The following is a 19,378-nucleotide window of genomic DNA, read 5'->3' as shown; positions in this document are numbered from 1 at the left end:
GGGGTATTCATAGCTGTCCATTGATTTATACATGTTCAATGAGAATCACACAGATCTGTTCCTAGTCATCTATTGATAAAAAAATCTTTGCCCCTGCAGGCTAACGTTATGGCCCAAGGCATGTCACCTGAAGCAGCAGATACTCCATTTACTCTCTGTAACAGGAAAGTAATAGTATTTTCAGGGCTCTTGAGTTCAATGACCTCTTTAAGAATAAGTCTGAAAAGGATTGGTAAGGGGAAAAGAGGGCCCCATGGGACAGGTTGGAAGTTAATAGTAAGGGTGAAATGCGGAGGAAACCAGGAACAGGTGGGTCTCATGTCAGACACCCAGAAGCAGCATCAGCTCAGGGCGTCTGGTGGTCTTTCATAAAAAGAGGTGAGAGGCTTTGGGGTGGGTGGGATAGTACTGCTTTGCTCTGGAGGGCACAGGTGCAGTAGCTTATAGTTTGGCAAGAAACAGCAGTCAGAGAGGAGGTGGCGGCCACCCCCACGCTCTGCTCTGAGCACCCACTGAGCTCCATGTCACAGGTCTCTGCTCTGATCACAGAGACTATGGATGTTGGATTGCCCTGCTAGGCTGTGAGCCCCTCAAGGGCCTTCTTGGTCTCCTAAAAGAAATGCCTGGCATATATGAGGCACCCCATAAATGTCTGCTGAATGGATGTCCTAATGTAAGCCAGGGCGTGTGTTCTGAGTCCCTGCATCAAATACCAGAATTCTCCGTCATCATCTTTTCTCAGCAGCATAATCTTCTCCTTGGGGCTCAGTAGATCCCACATACTCGAGCTGAAAACAGAAAAGAAATGTTTTCATGGGGGAGGAATGGATTACAAAGGATATGCAAGAAATTCTTCTTGCATTATAGAGCAGAAATTCTTTTGCTCTATAACGGGCTTAGTCGCTCAGTCTAGGCACATCACTTACTCTGAGCCAAGCTCTGGACTAGGCTCTTGACATGTTTTATTTTATTTTTTTGACATGTTTCATTTTATTTAAGGATAACAACAACTTTACAAACTGGGGGTTTTTATTGTCATTTTTGTGTGCATGCGTGCTAAGTTGCTTCAGTTGTGACTGACTCTTTTGTGTCTCTGTGAACCATGCCCCTCGAGGCTCCTCTGTCCATGGGATTCTCCAGGCAAGAATACTGGAATGGGTTGCCATGCCCTCCTCCAGGGCATTTTCCCAACCCAGAATCAAACCCGTGTTTCTTATGTCTCCTGCACTGGCCAATGGGTTCTTTACCACTAGCGCAACCTGAGAAGCCCCACTGTCATTTTTAGAGATAAGGAAATTGAGGTTAAAAGAGATCAGGTCACTTGCTTGAAGCCACAAAGTTATTAAATGTCAGAACTACCACTGGAATCTATATTGCTATTTCTTTTTTTCACAACCCGTCATTTTGGACTTTATTTCTGGCCATAGAAGAGTAAGGCTTTCATGTATCACTTCCCCACTATAAACAGCTAAAAATGGGACAAAATACAGGAAATAATTGTTTTTGGACACAGACAGCAGGCAGCACAGAACTGTGACCCCAAGAGGAGGGAGACAAATGAAGTGAGCCCTAACACTGACTAGACTCCTGCCTGAAACTAGTTTCCCAGACAGCGATGCAGGGACAGGGACCCCAAAAGAGCCTGGCAGTCTTGCTAAGTGGAGGAGACAGTCTGAAGTTCAGGGAGGACAAGGAAGCTAGAATTTGCTGGAAACAGTGCCCAAGAGAAGAGGGCTACTTAAGGAAGGAGCTCCAGAGAACTTCATAGGGGGTCCCTTGAGTCTTTGACTAAAATAAAATCTGTGCATACATGAAATGAAACCCCACAAGACTGAATTATACTGAGAACAATTCCCAGAGTTGACACTAGGTTGGAAATCATTTGAATTCCCACCAGCCAGGGTTAAAAGACCTTATAGAATACGTGGGGTCTTTTATAAAGAACCCAAAGATTCTACACCTTAGTAGTGAGGTCAAATTATCCCCTCAATAAAGTTTTTCCTAGATCTGTCCTAAAAGAAAACTTCAGAGTATCATTTTAATCCCTAAGCAACTAAATTTACAATGTCCAGCATCTAATAAAAAATTACTAGGTGTATGGAGAAGCAGAAAATGTGATCCATGACCAGGAATAAAAACTGACCTAGAAATAAGAGAAATATGATTGAACTAGTCGATAAGGACATTAAAACACCTATTATAAATATGCTCCATGTTCCCAAAGATGTAAAGGGAACTATGGACATAATGAAAAGAGAAGTGAAAGATATTCTCAAATGGTATCTCTAGATTTAAAAAATATTTATTTAAAATGAAAACTACTTTGGATGAGACTAACTGCAGATTAGACACTATGGAATAAAGTCCATCATTTTATTTAATCCTTATCACACTTCTGGCTCAAAGAAGGTTGCTTAAGATCACACAGCTAACAAAGTCAATTTAACTCATTTTTTCCTCAAAACAAGCATTTGTTTTCCTAAACAAACTACTAGCAACAGCATTATGATGCTATATTTCTGTAACACTTTAAAATTTATGTATATCTTTGGATGCCATTTTTCCACATAGACCCAGTCCCTCTGACAATTCTCTTTATTAAAACATAATAAATAGAATGCAGTGCAACCTATCAGGAGTAAAATTCCACTTATTTTTCTGAGCCTTCAATTTTTCATCCATAAAAATGATTCAGTGATGATGCACATGTGAAAATGTTTCTGTACTCTTAATTGATATGTGAAAGTGAAAGTCACTCAGTTGTGTCTGACTCTTTACTATCCCATGGACTATACAGTCCATGGAATTCTCCAGGCCAGAATACTGGAGTGGGTAGCCTTTCCCTTCTCCAGGGGATCTTCCCAACCCAGGGATCCAACCCAAGTCTCCTGCATTGCAGGCAGATTCTTAACCAGCTGAGCCACGATGAAAGCCCAAGAATACTGGAGTAGATAGCCTATTCCTTCTCAAGCAGATCTTCCCAACCCAGGAATTGAACCAGGGTCTCCTGAAGGCAGATTCTTTACCAACTGAGCTATCAAGAAAGCCCCCAAGTGATATGTAGAGTTAAGTATTACAAATCTTCATTGCCAGAGGGGAAAGGGCTATAACACTTGGTCTGCCTTTCTGCCTGTGCCCTATGCCAGCCTGTAGCCTGTAAAGCCCACATTCCTTTAGGGTTGATTTTAGGCAGAAACAATCCAAAAGTAGGTATCTAATCAGAATGTCCAGAGGTCATTAAATGTAATTAGAGTGTAGGGGCCAATCCTGATCTGTCTGACCCTGACTCAACAAGCCCAAGTGTACACTGATTAGAAAGAGCAGTGGACTAGATGCCAAAGCTTGCTTGAGTCATGCTGCGAGACCTTAAAGAGTTCACTTAATCCAACCAGTCCATCCTAAAGGAGATCAGTCCTGAATATTCACTGGAAGGACTGATGCTGAAGCTGCAGCTCCAACACTTTGGCCACCTGATGCAAAGAACTGATTCTTTGGAAAAGACCCTGATGCTGGGAAAGATTGAAGGCAAGAGGAGAGGGGACGACAGAGGATGAGATGGTTGGATGGCATCACCGACTCGATGGACGTGAGTTTGAGCAAGCTCCAGGAGTTGGTGATGGACAGGGAAGCCTGGCTGCTGCAGTCCACGGGGTCGCAAAGAGTCAGACACGACTGAGCAACTGAACTGAACTGAAGCATCAGTTTCTTCATAAGTAAATGGGGATGAAATCACCTACCTTATAATAGTGTTGTTTGGAGGACTCAGTGAAATGATAAAAATTCAAAAGGTTTAGCACAATGCTGGCAAGCTCTCAATAAATATTAACTTTAATTATTATAATGAATGAAGTGAAAGTGAAAGTGTTAGTCGTTAAGTTGTGTCTGACTCTTTGCAACCCTATGGACTGTAGCCCGCCAGGCTCCTTTGTCCATGGGATTCTCCAGGCAAGAATACTGGAGCGGGTAGCCATGTCCTTCTCCAGAGGATCTTCTCCACCCAGAGATCAAACCTGGGTCTCCTGCATTTACAAGCAGATTGGTCTGCATATTTAAGCATTGTATATGCATGTGTGTGTGTCTGTGTAAATCACTTTGCTGGACACCTGAAACTAACACAACATTGTAAATCAACTATTATTCAAATTTAAAATAATAATAATTATAAACATGAGGGATTGAACCACACAGTCTAAAAGCTTTCCTGATTCAACCTGAGACCAAAAGCATGCACTGGAATTCGTGTGCCAACAACAAACTTCTTTGCCGCCTTCACCTACCCGGTCCTCACCCCTCCCAGCCAGTCTCAGACGTTCACCTGTCACTCCAGTCTCCTCTCCACTCTATCTTCCCCCAGGGGTTCCGCAGCTTCACGAGATACTCAGGTCCATGTCTGGTGGTCACCTGCACAAAATGAGAACCAGTTCAGGTGGCTGGGCTAGAGGGCCAACAGCAAATGCTGCAGATATCTGGGTGAGATTCATGCCTGCAGCTGAGACCTTGAAATGAACCATCAGAGGCCCTGGGAGTTGGCAGAGGAGAAAATGGCTCTGCTGTTTTGCTTGCTGTGAGACCTAAGGCAAGTTACTTAACCTCTTTGTGTCTGTTTCCTCATCTGTGAGAAGAAGTTAATGGTCACATCTATTGCATGAGTTGAACATTCAAAGATATGTCTACTGAGAATCTGTCAATGTGATCTAATTTGTAAAAAGGGTCTTTTCAGGTATAATTAAGTTAAGGATTTTGAGATGAAATCACCCTGGATTAGTGTGGGTCCTAAATTCAATGACAAATGTCATTACAGGAAAGGGAAAGACAGAGGAGAAGGGCATGTGAAGATGGAGGCAAAGACGGGAGCTATGTGTCTGAAGTTAGGGAAAGCTTGAGCCACCCTGAGTGGGAGGAGGTACAGAAGGATTCTCCCCAAGCCATCAGAGGGAAGATGGGACTAAGGACACCTGAATTTCAGACATCTGGCTTTGGAAAACACTGTGAAAAACACATTTCTCTTGCTTTACGTCTCCCAATTTCTTACTAATGTACCTACTCATAGGACTGTCGTGAGCATTGAGTTAACACGGTAAAGCAGTTAAGACAGTATCACACACTAAGTGCCACATTTTGTTAAATAAATATAAAATCATAAAAATAAATATTTTAAAGTATAAATTTTGTTATCTAAATGTGAAAAATTTCTTGACACACCAAATATGATTGATGGAGATCTAGGAGATAGAAGTCAGGTATGAATGGAGTTGAAAAAAATCTGAACCAGAGTTAAAGGGAATTGGAGGACTTTGGGGAAGACGCATCCTCTATAGAGTAGCAGAAATTCTCGAAGATTCAACCTGCTGATTCCTTATCTCCATGCTCTGCTCCTGCTGCTCCCTCCATTAGGAAGGCCCTTCTCCCCTGACACAAATCTACCCATCTTTTAGGGCCAACTCAAGGCCACCTACCCTATAAAGCCTTTTCTGACTTCCCTCCAGCCCAACCAGATAAATGTTTTCTCTCCTACCTCTAAACCCCAGAAGATTTTCTTCATTGCTTCCTTCTTTCAGCTTCTACTTTGCTTCCCTATAGATTTCAAATATGATTTGTCTCCATACTTGATGGTAAACTCTTTGTAGGCAGGGTCCCTATCTGGTTCATCTTCCTCTCAATGTTTAATAAAGTTCAAAAGGTAGAGAGCAATGGAAGGAAACTGGAAGATGGTTGAAAAGGAGCATGTGAGAAAGAAGCAGGAATTTGAAGGGAAACCCCATTCCCATTTAGCATATCATTTAGCAGCCCAGGGCAAAGCAAAGCTCAAGAAATGGTTATGAGACACAAGAGCGCTGTGTGTATGCTTGGTCACTCACTCATATCCGACTCTTTGCAATCCCATGGACTGTAGCCCATGAGGCTCCTCTGTCCATGGGATTTTCCAGACAAGAATACTGGAGTGGGTTGCCATTTCCTTCTCCAGGGGATCTTCCCAACACAGGGATTGAACCCACAGCTCCTATGTCTTCTGCGTTGCAGGAAGATTCTTTTACCCACTGAGCCATCAGGGCTAGACGGCCGATTGGCCAGGGCCACCCCATGGCAAGAGAGGCTGGGATGATACTTGGAGGCGGCAAAGCCTGAACCCACCATTTCACCCGAGAAGAGTGGCACAGAGGTCTGGGGAGCCCACCACCTGCTTCAGCAGGCCCACCAGAGAATTCACCCCTAGACAGGGCACAGATAGTTAACAGTCACCAAGACGAGGTAAGGCATTGGGAAAAAGCCCTGGAGAGAAGGGAAAGGTGGAAGGGAGACAGAGGGGCGCGGTTCAACTCACCTTCCAGATGCCTGTGAGTGTATAGGCGTGGCCGTCCACCAGCCCATTCTGCAGCACCCGCTGCTTCTGCAGAGATGGAGAACTCCTGTCAGTGCTCTGTGGGGTACAGCTAACCTGGAAGTCGGGGGGACCTGCTGGCTGGAGCAAGGGTTTATAGGGAGGGTTTGGAGAGACCTATGCGGTGTTTCCCTACAGTTTTCAAAGCCCTTCAGCACCCACAGTCTCATTTGAGCCTTTGAAGAAGTCAAGGGGCCATTCTGCAGTGATTATCACCCTGCTTTCCGGAGGGCAACTCAACTCAGAGCTGCTAGGTCATGTGAGGTGACACGATGGTCATTATCGGAGGCAGGGCTAAACTGAGGACTGCCTACTCCAGTTCCGGGTTCTTGTTTGTTATGAAACTAGACAGTGATAGCTAGCAGAGCCGGTAAACTGCCTTGCATGGAGTTGACACTCCAGAAATGTTAGCTCCCTTCTCGGCACACCATCTGTCTTCTACGGGGTTCTTGCCTGCCCCGGGGGCTCAGCTCTGCTCATTTAGTTTGAACATCAGGACTCTGGGTGCGGGAGTTGGGGGAGTCCGGGGCATACACTGAGGCACGAGAAGCAGCTGGTGGGTGGAGGGAAGGGGAGCAGGGGAGGAGGCTGTCCTGCCTGGGCACGGCCCAGTCTCACCCCACAGTGGGTCTGGCAGCCAATCAGGGTTCTGCTGCAGGCGGCTCGGGTTAGGACATCCCAGAGGTTGTCAGGGGCTTCTGCCAGGTTGATGGTCATTGTCACCCCTCCGGTGAAGTCCACAAGGGCTTCAGACACCTGTCCACGCTGCAAGTCTTCATAGGAGCCAGAGAGCCTGCCCAGGGAAGGAACAGATGTGAGGGAAGGAAGGGTGTTTCTACTGTACACAGCACAATCCAAACAAGACTAAAGAACCCCCTGCTTGGTTATTCCCAGGGCGTGTGTCTGCTATCCCTTCCTCCCATCCCAGGGGCAAAAAAGAAATACATACTCAGTTTCTATCCCTACTACACAAGTCCATCCATCAGGGAAAGGTAAGACTCCAGAAATGTTGTTCCAATGGGGTGACCCTTACATAAGAGACCCTGGATGTGTCACTTCTATATTTGCTGAGCTATGCCTCAGTGTCTCACTTGATAAACTTCCTCTGCCTCTTCTTGCCTCCCTCAATGTTGATGAGAGAGAGACAGAGACAGAGGAGGAGGGAAGGGCCAGGAAGGAAAGGGGAAAGGTTTGTGCAGTTGTCTTACTTAGCATAGGCCTTTTCCAGAAGAGCTCCCCAGAACAAGTTCTTGTAGGTGGAAGAGACAAAAACCAGCTGGCCAGCTTCATTCACAGGTAGTCGGTCATCCACCACGACCGGAACCCACTTTCCAAAGTGCCAGAACTGGAAGGAGAGAAGGTCATGGAGGATGGTTAGCCCAGGGAGCAGAGACATGACTCTTGCAGAACCCTCTTTCCTATGGCCTCCTCCAGGCTGGGGCACCCAGAGGACACTCACCCAGAATTGGAAGATGCCAGCATACTGCTCCGTGAAACTCTGATTCAGGGGAACAACGCGACTCAGGATGTCCTGGTGCAAACTCAGAGCTTGCAAAGCCGCCAAGAACCAGCAGTCACCTAAACCAGAGAACACAAGGTATCCACATGAATCTGCCGGACACACATGCGAAGACCGCAAGTGTCTGCACGGATGTACTGTACAGGCCTGCACAAGCTACCAGTGTCCACGTGAATCTACTGAGGACTAACTGCAGGCAAGAAGTGCCTAGTCCCAGTTGCTATCCTCTCTGGACTTGTGGACTAGTTTAAGAGGAAGGAATTCTGTATCAGAGAGAAAGATGGTGAGTGAGCAGAGCAGGGGGCAGGGAACATTGTCTGGAAATCAGACTTGACACCAAGAACTGAACCATATTCCTAGACTAGTTTTTAGCTTCCCATATGCCCCGACATCAGGAACTGGGACCCAAATCCAACCAAACTTTTCTAAATCCTGCTTCTGTAACTGATTTATGCACTTCTGAGAAAACGTCAACCCTTCTGGACTCCATTTCTCTGTCTGTGAAATGTGTATGACTACACATGTGCCTTCCCTCATGGCCAAGGGTTTTTCCTCTTCCCTCTAAAAAGAAGTTGGGTTGAGGATAGATCTGCTCAGATCCTAAAGCATCTAGTAACTGGTATGCCAAGAAGGACTCATTACAGGAACTATGGTAGGGTGAGTCCATTTTCCCAAGATGAAACCCAGACCTGGAAACTGGTTAGGGAGGAGGATCATTAGGCAAGGTGTGGCGTTCCCATGCATCCTCAGAGGACCAGTTGTGATCGTTCTCCCAGAAAATGACAGCATGTCAAGATGGAGCTCAGGGTGGCCATTTTCTCTCTTGGGATCTCTCAAGCCCCCTCCTCCCCACCCCACTCTGCCTTGGCTGGGCTGGGCTGGCAGGTGCCAGGTGTGTCTCGGGGCTGTGCAGACTTACCTACCAATCCCTGGCACAGATCCAGCCGTTTGGCCTTGGCAGAATAGAAAAGGGGGTTGCTGTGCAGCTCCTGCAGGAACAGACAGAAAAGTCCTTCTGATGGAGAGCAAAGAAGCCCCTGGAGCTACAGTGACCATAGTTTCTCACGTCCCTGAACTAGACTTCTGGGCACATGGACACAGAACATATGTGAAATCAGGGCTATTTCGGGATTCTGCCCACTGTATTTCTCATTCCTTCTTGCTGCTCGTGTTAAGTCAGAGTGCTAGAAAACCCTGGGTAGATAGTGAGAAGTAGCACTTGTCCCTAACATGCCTTTTCTTGGAGTATCTGTGACAAACGGAAGCATCTGTTTTCCGGGGTGTTCTCATTTTTCCTAGAGATCTTCTCATCCCCACTATTCTCCCTGCTACTCCTCCTTCCCACCCGCAACCCCCGGTCTAACGGGTCTCTTTGGCTTCCATGCTGAGATGCAGGTGGGGGTGGCGTCAAGGGGAGAGTGTGGGCTGGTCTCTGCTCCACGGCACACCCTAAATCCCTCCATCTTTGCCTGGGCTCCCTTCCACAGGTCTTGCAGCAAACGGGAGAGCTGGGCACCACACCACAAGGTCAGGTTCGTGACAGACTTGCTACCTCAGCAGTTCCCCAGATTCTCTGGGAGAAGGAGAGTCTTGGCTGTCATCTAGTATAGGAAGCTTACTGGGGAATTTACACAGAGGGACTTGGTAAGTCTGGGGTTGCAGGTTCTGATGGGGTTGGCTGATAGAGGACAGAAAAGGGGAGGATTTGTAGCCCGGAGTGACTTCGTTCTGTTCACCAGCCATCTTCAACTTGTAAACCAAATGTGGGGGAGCTGGGTTGCCTTTCAACACATTAAGAAGTTGCCTGTGAAAGGAATTGTTGGTGCAATTCACAAAGAGAAGAAGACTTTTGTAAAGTGATTAGTAGCTTCTTCACCTAGGTGTTTCATGAGCCAGATTTGGGGAGGGGAGTATTAAACTTCCTCTCTGATAGATGGTATTGGTCAGTCACATGGAGCCAAGCGGTACATTGAGATATATTTCTGGCTGCAACTGTTCCGTGTACTTCAGGGCAGGGGGTAAAGGAGTGCTTAGACCCCTTTCAGGATCACCCTGGATTTTCTCTGGAAAATGGGAATGTGGGGACTTCCCTGGAGCCCTTCACGTGGGGATCAACAACAGTGAGTAAGCCCTGAGCCCTGGGCAGACGGTCTGGTGCCACACTGCCCGCGTGGGGTCTGGAGGCCCCTTACCGGAGGCCGCTTCCACTGCAGGCGGCTCGGCAGCTTCCGCAGCAGAGGACCGCTGCCGATGGAGCGCAGGGAGGCCGGGAAGCTCTTGTCCTCAAAGAGACTGCCATCGCTCAGGCACCTTTCCTTCAGGGCCTCGTAGTCCTGTCTGGGGAGCTGCGAAAAGTGCCCCATTGAGTCCTCGCGCCTCAGCTTCCAGTTTCTGCAGACAGGAAACCACATGGCCATGGCTGGGACCACACAGACCACAGGGCCCTGTGGACGGTCTCCGGCGCCTGAAACAGACAGCAGAGGGTGCCCAGTGTCCTCACGTTCTGTTGAGGCTTTGCCAGGCCTCCAGGGAGGAAGAGGAAGATGGAGGGATGGGCTGGTGGTGCAGGCGAGGTGGGGGTAGGGGGAGAGGCCAAGAGAACAGGACTGAAGCACCTGGTTTATTCTCATTCCAGATAGTGGGGGACCTGGAGCACTGTTTGTTTAAGTGTTGGGGTTTCTGGTGGGAGGTCCAGGCTCCCACAGGGAGTCCTGTGGGAAAGGAGGGTCTCCCCAGTCTCAGGGCTGAGTCCTGGGCCCCTGACTGTGCCAGGGCCACAGGGCTACTCCTGCTTAGTGGGGACACAGGGAAGGGAGGAGTAGGAGTGAAAGCTCTGTTCATGGACTTGGGGGTCCATGTGCTACGCCTGGAAGCGGCGGTGGCTGCCCCTTCTCTGCCCCTCCAGGGAGTCGGAGAGCTCTCACTCAGCCCTCCGCCTGGTCCCATGGCCTCCTTCATCTTCCCTGAAAAACCATGTCTCTTGCTTTCCCCCTTTTATATGTTCTTCAAAACAACTTCCTTGAAGACATTTTTGGCAATGTGAAAAAAAGTCACACGTGTAGTGGCAAAGGCCGAGAGTTGCCTGAACCTTGCCTTTCACTCTTTTTTCTTATTGGTAGAATTCCAGTTTTGGCTGCCCAGCTGCCAAACTTGATTTCCCTGGGCTTCTTGGCAGACAAGACGGCCACCATAGCACCTGGTTCACAAGGTGGCAGTGGACGTCTATTAGGTGGGGCTTTTGGAAAAGCTATAACTTCACCAATAAAAACGATAGTCTCAGGACTTCCCTGGTGGTCCAGTGGTTAAGAGTCTGCCTTCCAACACGGGCTTTGATCCCTGGTCCTGGAACTAGGATTCCATATGCTACAACTGAGCCTACGCACTGCAACTACTTACTGAGCCCAGGCCCTCTGGAGCCCACGGGTAATGAGGAGCCCATGCACCACAACGAAAGATCCCACATGCTGCAACTAAGACCCAGTGCAGCCAAAAATAAGTAAATATTTTTTTAAAAAAGGCTCACTGGTCACTATTTTTTATTTCCTCCCTCTCCCTTTTCTGGAAAGTGGATGTGATGCCTAGAGATGGAGCAGCTGTCTTGCAACCATTAGGGAACAGCTACACGCTAGAAGGAGTCTGGATCTCAGGGACTGCTTTGAACAAAGGCACCAGCTTTGGGTGGTTTGCCTCTAGATGTCTTCTTACATGAGAAGGATAAAACTTTGGCTTACTTAAGCCATGGTAGTATCCGGACTCTGTAAGGTTCTTTATGTCAGCCACTATCCAGATGCCTGCTTCATGCATTTGGTTGAATGCTATGCTTCAACCATAGCATTCTCAACTGGTACTCAATGGCATATTAAATTTTACATGTATTTTTTGGGGATCAGTGGGTCCCTTCTTTGAAGCTAATCAATGAGTTTCATATTAAGAGGTGTGCAAGCAAGCCATAGGCCCTAGCAATCTAAATATTCTAGCACATCCAAAAAAATAAATAAATATTCTAGCACATCCTTGAATCTCCTGCATTTTTGTGCAGTTGTGATTGGTTAAGTCAGTGATTTTGAGGCCTCTATTATTTACATTCTTATCCACCTAGAAAAAGAAAATGTCAGAACCAGAATATGCCTTGAAAAACATGTTGTCTAGTATTTCCCCAAATTACTTTAGCAGTGGGGTTCTTTCTTCATATGAAAGAAACCCCACAGAAACTCAAGGGTGGAGACTTGAGGTTGCAGCTTGGACCCCAGTGCATATGTGCAAAGTTTCTCATTGTATGGTTTGAAAATCACCAGCCTTTTCTAGTCTGCCTCATTTTTCAGGTGTTCACCTGAAACCTGTTCACCCATTCACTCATCAAAAATTTTGTTGGAAACTTGTCATCTGCCAGGCTTGAGCCAGGCACCATTCTCCAGAGATGGTCCCCATCTTCATGACTCTGACAGTCTAGTGGGGGTTTAAATGACCTTTCCAGTTGCATGAGGAAATTGAATCAAAGCCCAACCCAGAACTCAGGACCCAGGACTCTGGTTCCCATTACAGTGCTCAGCCCTCGATGCTAGGAACTCACATTTGTGTGAAGTAAAGCCCTTGGGACAGAATGTATTTGCACTAAAAGTCACCTACACACAGTCAAATGAAGTTTGAGTATTCCCTCACAGCTATAGAAGCAACCTAAGGGCCCTCTTCATTTGTCAAGATCTTACCCATCCTCCAAAATCCAACTTGATGCCTTCTCCAGGAAGCCTTCTTTGAATGTGTAGCCATCACTGAGCTTCCCTCATCCTGACTACCTTCCGGCCCCCTACTGTAGAGGAATCCCTACTGCCCTCTACTTGGTGCTTCTCAAATTATCATTCATGAAAGACCTGTATTCTTTTCTTTCAAATTTGTCACAGAAATCTAATTAAAATAAATTAATAGAAACAGAAAATTTTAAAGGATAATACAAAATGCAAGCCCTCCTTTTAAAAAGAAAATTCAGATTCAACAGAAATAATTTTTTTTGGGGGGAGTGTCAATTGCTATGAAAGTTTCTAAACACTGACCTTTGTTTTACACTTAGCTCGTCATGCATTGATAGTGACCTGTTTGCAGAATGACCTTGTCCTAGGACCCCACTGTGGGCTCTGCAGTGAGTGATTCATGCACTGAAACTTCTCCTGCCTGATACCAGTCTTTTATCCCTCAAGGGGTTAATGCTGGTGCAATTCTGTTAACCTCACACCCTCACCTCTCTCTGAGGTTAAGACACTGATTCCTGAAAATTCTTATTTGTCACAGTTGCTGGCACACCTTCTGGGGGAAGACTCAATCCTCTCCTGAACCTGGGTTAGAGGGATCCAAAAGCGGTTAGTCTGGTCTTGTGTTTCCCCACGCTTTTTCCTTCCTGGTATGGACTATCAGGCAAAGCTTCCTCCAGCCCACCTCCTTCCCAACAAGTTTCTTCCAACATTTACATTTGTAAACATCAGGCACCTAAAGGCAAGCTCTTACTTTTTTGTCCTTCACTGCTTGTGACATGACAAACGGGGTCCCTTGGCTTCAGAACCCAGCCCAGGGTCATGACCTCCTCACCAAGTGCTGACTCACACTCAGTTTCCAGTCTGGGCCTGAAAACACGGCATCTCAACACAAGCATCGGTGTCTTGTGGGGCTCAGAGAACAACATGCCCTTCACAAGATACTCCTGCTGTAAATTTTAGGATGAGGCAACATACAAACATATCTTTAAAGAAGTATTCCTAAGTCACCTTCAGGAAAGTCTAGACCCACATGGGGCTTGTTGGAAATTCTTGCGTGTCTTCCACGTATAACAAGCTGTTCAAGAAATTGAACAGCTTATTCCCAGATCGCCACAGCTCTCCACAAAGGGCCAAATGGGTCTCGGTCATATTTGGAAATGCACTTTGACCATTGTGAGTGAGCAGTGTTGGAGCAGGCCAGTAAAACAAGATAATGCAAATGAACAGAGGCTTGCTAATCAGGGCACAGATATTAGCCAGCGAAGCCTAAAGACATGCTGTCTGACCTGAGTGCTTCCTTGGCTCCCCAGAGGCAGTTGGACTTCTCCATCACATTCTGCAGGTCAGGATCCATTTGAACTCAGCAAATCAATAGTCAGAACCTCAATCTTCACCTTGCCCTATTGGCTATACCTGCCTTCTCTGTAGATGTTGGGGGTAAGAGACAGCTTTATGATGGGGAGGGGGATCCCTGGTGCCCATGATCCCAAAGAGGCCTTAGAACATTAACTGGAAGAGCAGCACCAGGTGAGACTCTGATCTCTTCCATGCCTCGGGTCCCTGCCCTGATGTTCATTCAGATGTTCACTGAGGACCTACTGTGTGCAGGCACAGCACCGTGTCACATACAACATGTGGTTGTTGACCCACCAGTAAGGGTAGAGTCACGGCTCTGAAAAGGAAATGAAATCAGTACATCCCTGCTCACAGGTACTGTGGACCTGTAGAATCCTCCTACAGGATGACTGATTCCCGGAGAGCTCTGGCATCTCGCCACAGCCCACTGAGTTGTCTGAGTAAAACTGGAATAGAAACCTAGGCTCCTTGCACAATGGCTCTGTCTACATGATAAAAAGCATCGGATTGAAAAAATGATCAATTCCATTCTCTTGACAGTTGGAACAAAAGAACAAGACTAAGAATCAGCCTTGCCTGATTTATCTTGGGCAAAGCTATCTTTCTTTTGCGTAACGGGCATTGTACAGTGTTCATGGTATGTCAGATTTGGAATTAGAAATCCCAGAGGTGGCTGGGTTTGCTACCTCTTACCGTGTGGCCATGGGCAGACACTTTACCATTTCCCAGCTATCTGGATTACCTGTAAAATGGAGATGGCATATCCTGTGCCCACTCTCAGGACTCAAAGAGACAACGATGTGAAGTGACTTGAAGAAACTCTAAAGCAGGGGATGGCATTCTGTGATCCATGGGTCAAACCTGGCCCACCATTGGTTTTTGTAAACAAAGCTTTATTGAAACACAGCCATGCTTACCCATTTATGTATTCATGACTGCTTTTGCAACATAAAACAGTGCAGTTGAATAGTTGGAACAGAGATCATATGACCCGTAAGTAAAAATATTTAAGGCCTAGCCCTTTCCCTCATAGCTCAGTCGGTAAATAATCTGCCTGCAATGCAGGAGACCTGGGTTTGATTCCTAGGTCAGGAAGATCCCCTGGAGAGGGAAATGGCAACCCAACTCCAGTATTCTTGCCTGGAGAATTCCATGGACAGAGGAGCCTGCCAGGCTACAGTCCATGGGGTCACAAGAGTCGGACACAACTTAGCGACTAAACCACCACAGTCCTTTACAGAGAAGTCTGCTTTAAAGCACTATCTAACCCAGATGTATTGTTGCTACATGGCAGTAGGCACAGGGGTAAGCTCCAAGGAGGAATCCACAGAGTAAAATGTGGTTAATTTAATTCATCACTGAGAATTTATCTTAATGCAACAGAATTTTATCTCTAATTGATTCATTGTTATTTTTTTTAACAGACTCTTAACATTTTGAGTTTCATTTGTGCCTCAAAAAGACTTAAAGATATGGCTTGCCATTTCTCTCTGCTAAAGTCAGGTCTCTAATGCATTTTTTACAGGTGTTGACATCAGGCATTCCTGAGAAGATTTCAGGTGGCTTTGTGGGTACTGATGACGAATAGGAAAACCCATATCTCCATGTACAGATCATGACTGGTTCATGAAAGGGGAAATGATTTTACAAAATTAATGGTTGGAAAGGATCTTGAAAGTTTTTACCATTTAGACATCTGTCTGCATTTAGATTGCATTTTTAATAGAAAATCCCAAGACTTTGTCTTTCAGGAAACAATAAAGAACACAGTCCAACTATGAACTATTTTGAAGGCAAGAATAAGATTTGTTTCCTGGATTTGCAGAAGCCAGTCATGAATAAAGAAATGGTTGATATGTGTTTGCTGACTAGCTGACTGAATGAATGAATTGATGTTTCATTTGTAAAATGTAAAGAATCATAAAACCTGCCCTCCCCACCCCTCCTAATATGAAGCTGAAGGAGAAAAGGACAGGAAAACTTTTTGTGAGATATCGACCATGTGACTGCTCTTCTGTTTTTCTGATCACATCCCTGGGACTGGTTTAGGCTGAGACTTGGTTTCAGTGGCCTCCCTAACAGCACCGCTTCTCACAGGCTGGCTGTAGGGGGTGGTATGCAGGATCTAAAGCAAAGTGCCCTGAGGCACAACGTAAAATCAAGGGCGGCTTCAAAAAGCAAAGGAGTCTCCATAGCAACCAGATACCTAGAGAGGATGCTGGGTTTGGGGTTGGTGGGGAGAAATGGCAGGAAGCTCCCTGCCTTCACTGGTAATGCTGGGGTGATTACATGACTATGTGAAGATATAAGAACTTGGCTGATGGAGTTCCCTGCCCACTCTCAGCTGCCTCATCTTCCACCTGACTCTGTGAGACACTACACAGCCACAGATCTTTGTAGAAGTGCAGACACCCCCAGAACAGGAGTGTACACCCTAAGTTGCCATGTAACTTTCCATGGGCTTAAGAACCTTCACTGGGCCCCTGCAGAAGGCAGACCCTGATATCAGTCACTCTTTGCAGCTGAACTGAACATCAGGCTAGAAGGAACTTGGTGTCCTGCCTTTCAGTGCTCCTGAGCAGCAGTTCCAGCAGATCTAGCTGCCCAGACACACTAGGGTGAGCCCTGGGGCATCTTTTTCGCACATCTTCTTTTTTTACTTTCTTACAGGCTCTTCGACTGGAACCTCAGTGGGGTCACGCTCTTGCCCTCTCGCCTGCTTCTGCTCTTAGAGTTCCCACCCCAGGAGACAGCAGCACCCTGGTCTTAGAGCCATTCCCTACTCTGATTTCTCTACCACCTCCCACACTTTTGAAGAACCAACCTTTTTGATCTTTCTCCCTTCTGGACATTTCAAAACACATCTCAATAGGAAGGAGTTTTAAAACAGATGTAAATGAGTTCTTTTTTTTTTTTTTTTCAGAAGTATTTGCATCTTAAGAGAGTCACAGGCTTTGAACTGCATTATTTGATTAAATAAAAATAGATTTCCTTCCCCTCCTCCAAACAGAGGGTGGCCTCAAACCCACATGGTCAGGTTCTCAGGGTTTGGGCCTCTTTCTGGGTAAACAACACACAGCACACACCCTCTGCTCTATCCCAACACACCTTTCAGTCGCACACAAACACAAGATGTGTCTTGCCCTCTCTGGTTCAAATTGCATCTATTCTTCAAAGCTCAGCTCATTTCCCCTTATCCACAAAAGCCTTCTCTGGCCCTCCGGCACATTTTTGTTTCTCCCCACAGCTGAGTTACTTGACAGATGCACAGATTTGATACACCTCAGGAAAGGTATTCTCAGGACATCTGAGCTTGTGTGACTGTATGAGAAGGAGACTGTTGTAAAAGGAGCAGCAATGAAAAAACAACCCTGAATCTGCTATGACCTGGGAGGGGAAGACGATGCTGGGTAACAGCACTTTCTGCCCCAAAAAAACATTGGTCCTGAACTCGAGAAATGGATGGCCTCCCATCTCAGGCTATGGTTAGCACTACTCCAGAAAACCAAGCTATGCAATTAGACACCCAGGCAACACTTTGGAAAAAGGAAGACAATCAAAAACATCTTTGGGGGGACTCCCCTGGCTGTCCAGTGGTTAAGAACCTGCACAGGGGCACGGGTTTAATCCCCAGTTAGGGAACTAAGATCCCACATGCTGCACGGTGTAGCCAAAAATAAACAAATAAAAATAAATTTAAAAAAAAATCTTTTTGGGAAAACTATCTGGTAGTCAGTACTAAAGGTAAACATACATACATCCTCTGACACAGCAATCCCTGGGTATTACCTAACAGAAATGCTTGGACTTGTATACCATGAAACATGTACAAGGAAATTCATAACAGCATTATTCAAGATAGTCCTGAACTGAGAACTCCCCACAAGGCCATAAACATGGATAAATAATACTGGGGAACATTCACACAATCGAATGCTACAGAGCATGAGAGTGAACAGCCATGAACTACACCCAACCCTACAGGTGAAAGTTACAAACTCAGTACAGAGCGAAAACATCCAGACACGGAAATCCAATGATTCCGTTTACATAACTTCCCAAAAAAGGCAAAACCAGTCTATGTGTTAGAAATCAGCTTAGTGGTTACCCTCGAGGTGGAGAGATTTGTCCCCAAAACAGTTGTGCAGCTAAGAGTTATATCAATTCTATCCCTTCCTACTGATTGTTGCGATGGTCAGTAGAGAGATTTACAGTGGAAATTAAAAAGCGATAGATTCAACTTGTTAACCAAGTCCTTATTAGACTCCTCTCCATGGGCCCTTGATGGCAGGGGTGCAGGATGAATCAGAATTTCCGCCCTCAACTACGTCACAGGCCTAGAGAGAGGGCTGTCTTCTCTTCCCTGTGATGCTCACTCTGTGTAATGTTCCGTACCCAGCCCACCCAAGAATCCTCACTCTCCAAAGTTAGAGGTACCCTCCCACCCTGCCAGGTCCAGAAGATCACCTCAGACTGAGACACTTAGGTCCACTCCACTAGCTCAAAGTTAGAATCACAGTTCTAGCCCCGAGCTCCTATAGATTGGACCTGACAAGTCTGGAACAAAACTGTTTAACCAGTATCCAGTCTGTGTCTCACTCATGCAGGCAGTATCTCCCTCTGCCTTCACGGCACAGACTTACACGCTGAGCCGAGAGCTAACCACCTCCCTCCACAGCCATCGCCAGCCTCCGATGCCCAGAGGCCAGCAAAATGCTTCAGCATTGTGATTTCCAGATTTCTCGTCTAAGCCAAGGCCCCCCTTTAGCACCACACTGATACCTATCACGTGACGGACCATTTCACTCTCGCAGAAGGTGAGCATTGTCATCAGTGTTTCTTCGCATCTGATTTCACAGAGGACATCAAACCAACCTCACTTTATATTAGCACCCAGAGAGCAGCCTGCCTCCTGGAACATCAGACCCCACGGGGTCCCAGGCCCCTTCCAGCTCCCTCCTCAAATAGAGCAGGCTCAGAAGATCCCTGGAAGGGCCTGAGCCCTGGGAAATGACAGCAACTCGCAGCATTGCTAACTCTACCAAATCACCATGGATGGAAATCAGAGCTGGAGGGACCCCAGGAATCACCCAGGTCCAAAGACCCCCTGATCTGAATGAGGAGACAGAGCTCAAAGGGCTGAAGTCTACTGTTCTCGGTTACACAGGTGAGCAGATGCAAAGCTGAGAACACAATTCAGATCTCCAGATGCCAAGGCTCTGCCTATATAGACACTCAGACCTGCAAAGTTCATATCTGGAAAAGCCACTACCTCTCCTTTTCCAAACCCAGACCTCACAGAGGACCCGAGGGGCTCTAGGCTAAATTGGACCCACCTTTGAAGCCACAGAAATTTACCTGCACAGGAGATCTTGCTTC

General features: G+C 46.5%; 1 protein-coding gene across 1 annotated transcript in view; it reads right to left on the bottom strand.

The window, feature by feature from the left end:
* Positions 1-19,378, bottom strand: part of CAPN14 (calpain 14) — a 38,179-nt gene extending 18,801 nt beyond the window's left edge. The window contains exons 1-9 of the mRNA XM_043470481.1: positions 19,358-19,378; positions 10,091-10,362; positions 8,818-8,887; positions 7,839-7,957; positions 7,588-7,724; positions 6,998-7,172; positions 6,323-6,388; positions 4,316-4,401; positions 714-788 (exon numbers count right to left, since the gene is read on the bottom strand). Coding sequence (XP_043326416.1) covers positions 714-788; positions 4,316-4,401; positions 6,323-6,388; positions 6,998-7,172; positions 7,588-7,724; positions 7,839-7,957; positions 8,818-8,887; positions 10,091-10,315 — 953 coding nt within the window. The 5' untranslated portion in view covers positions 10,316-10,362; positions 19,358-19,378. The remainder of the gene's footprint in view (positions 1-713; positions 789-4,315; positions 4,402-6,322; positions 6,389-6,997; positions 7,173-7,587; positions 7,725-7,838; positions 7,958-8,817; positions 8,888-10,090; positions 10,363-19,357) is intronic.

The sequence above is a fragment of the Cervus canadensis genome, chromosome 5 (assembly GCF_019320065.1).
Source record: "Cervus canadensis isolate Bull #8, Minnesota chromosome 5, ASM1932006v1, whole genome shotgun sequence".
NCBI lineage: Eukaryota > Metazoa > Chordata > Mammalia > Artiodactyla > Cervidae > Cervus > Cervus canadensis.
This window is presented reverse-complemented; position numbering and strand designations above follow the sequence as displayed.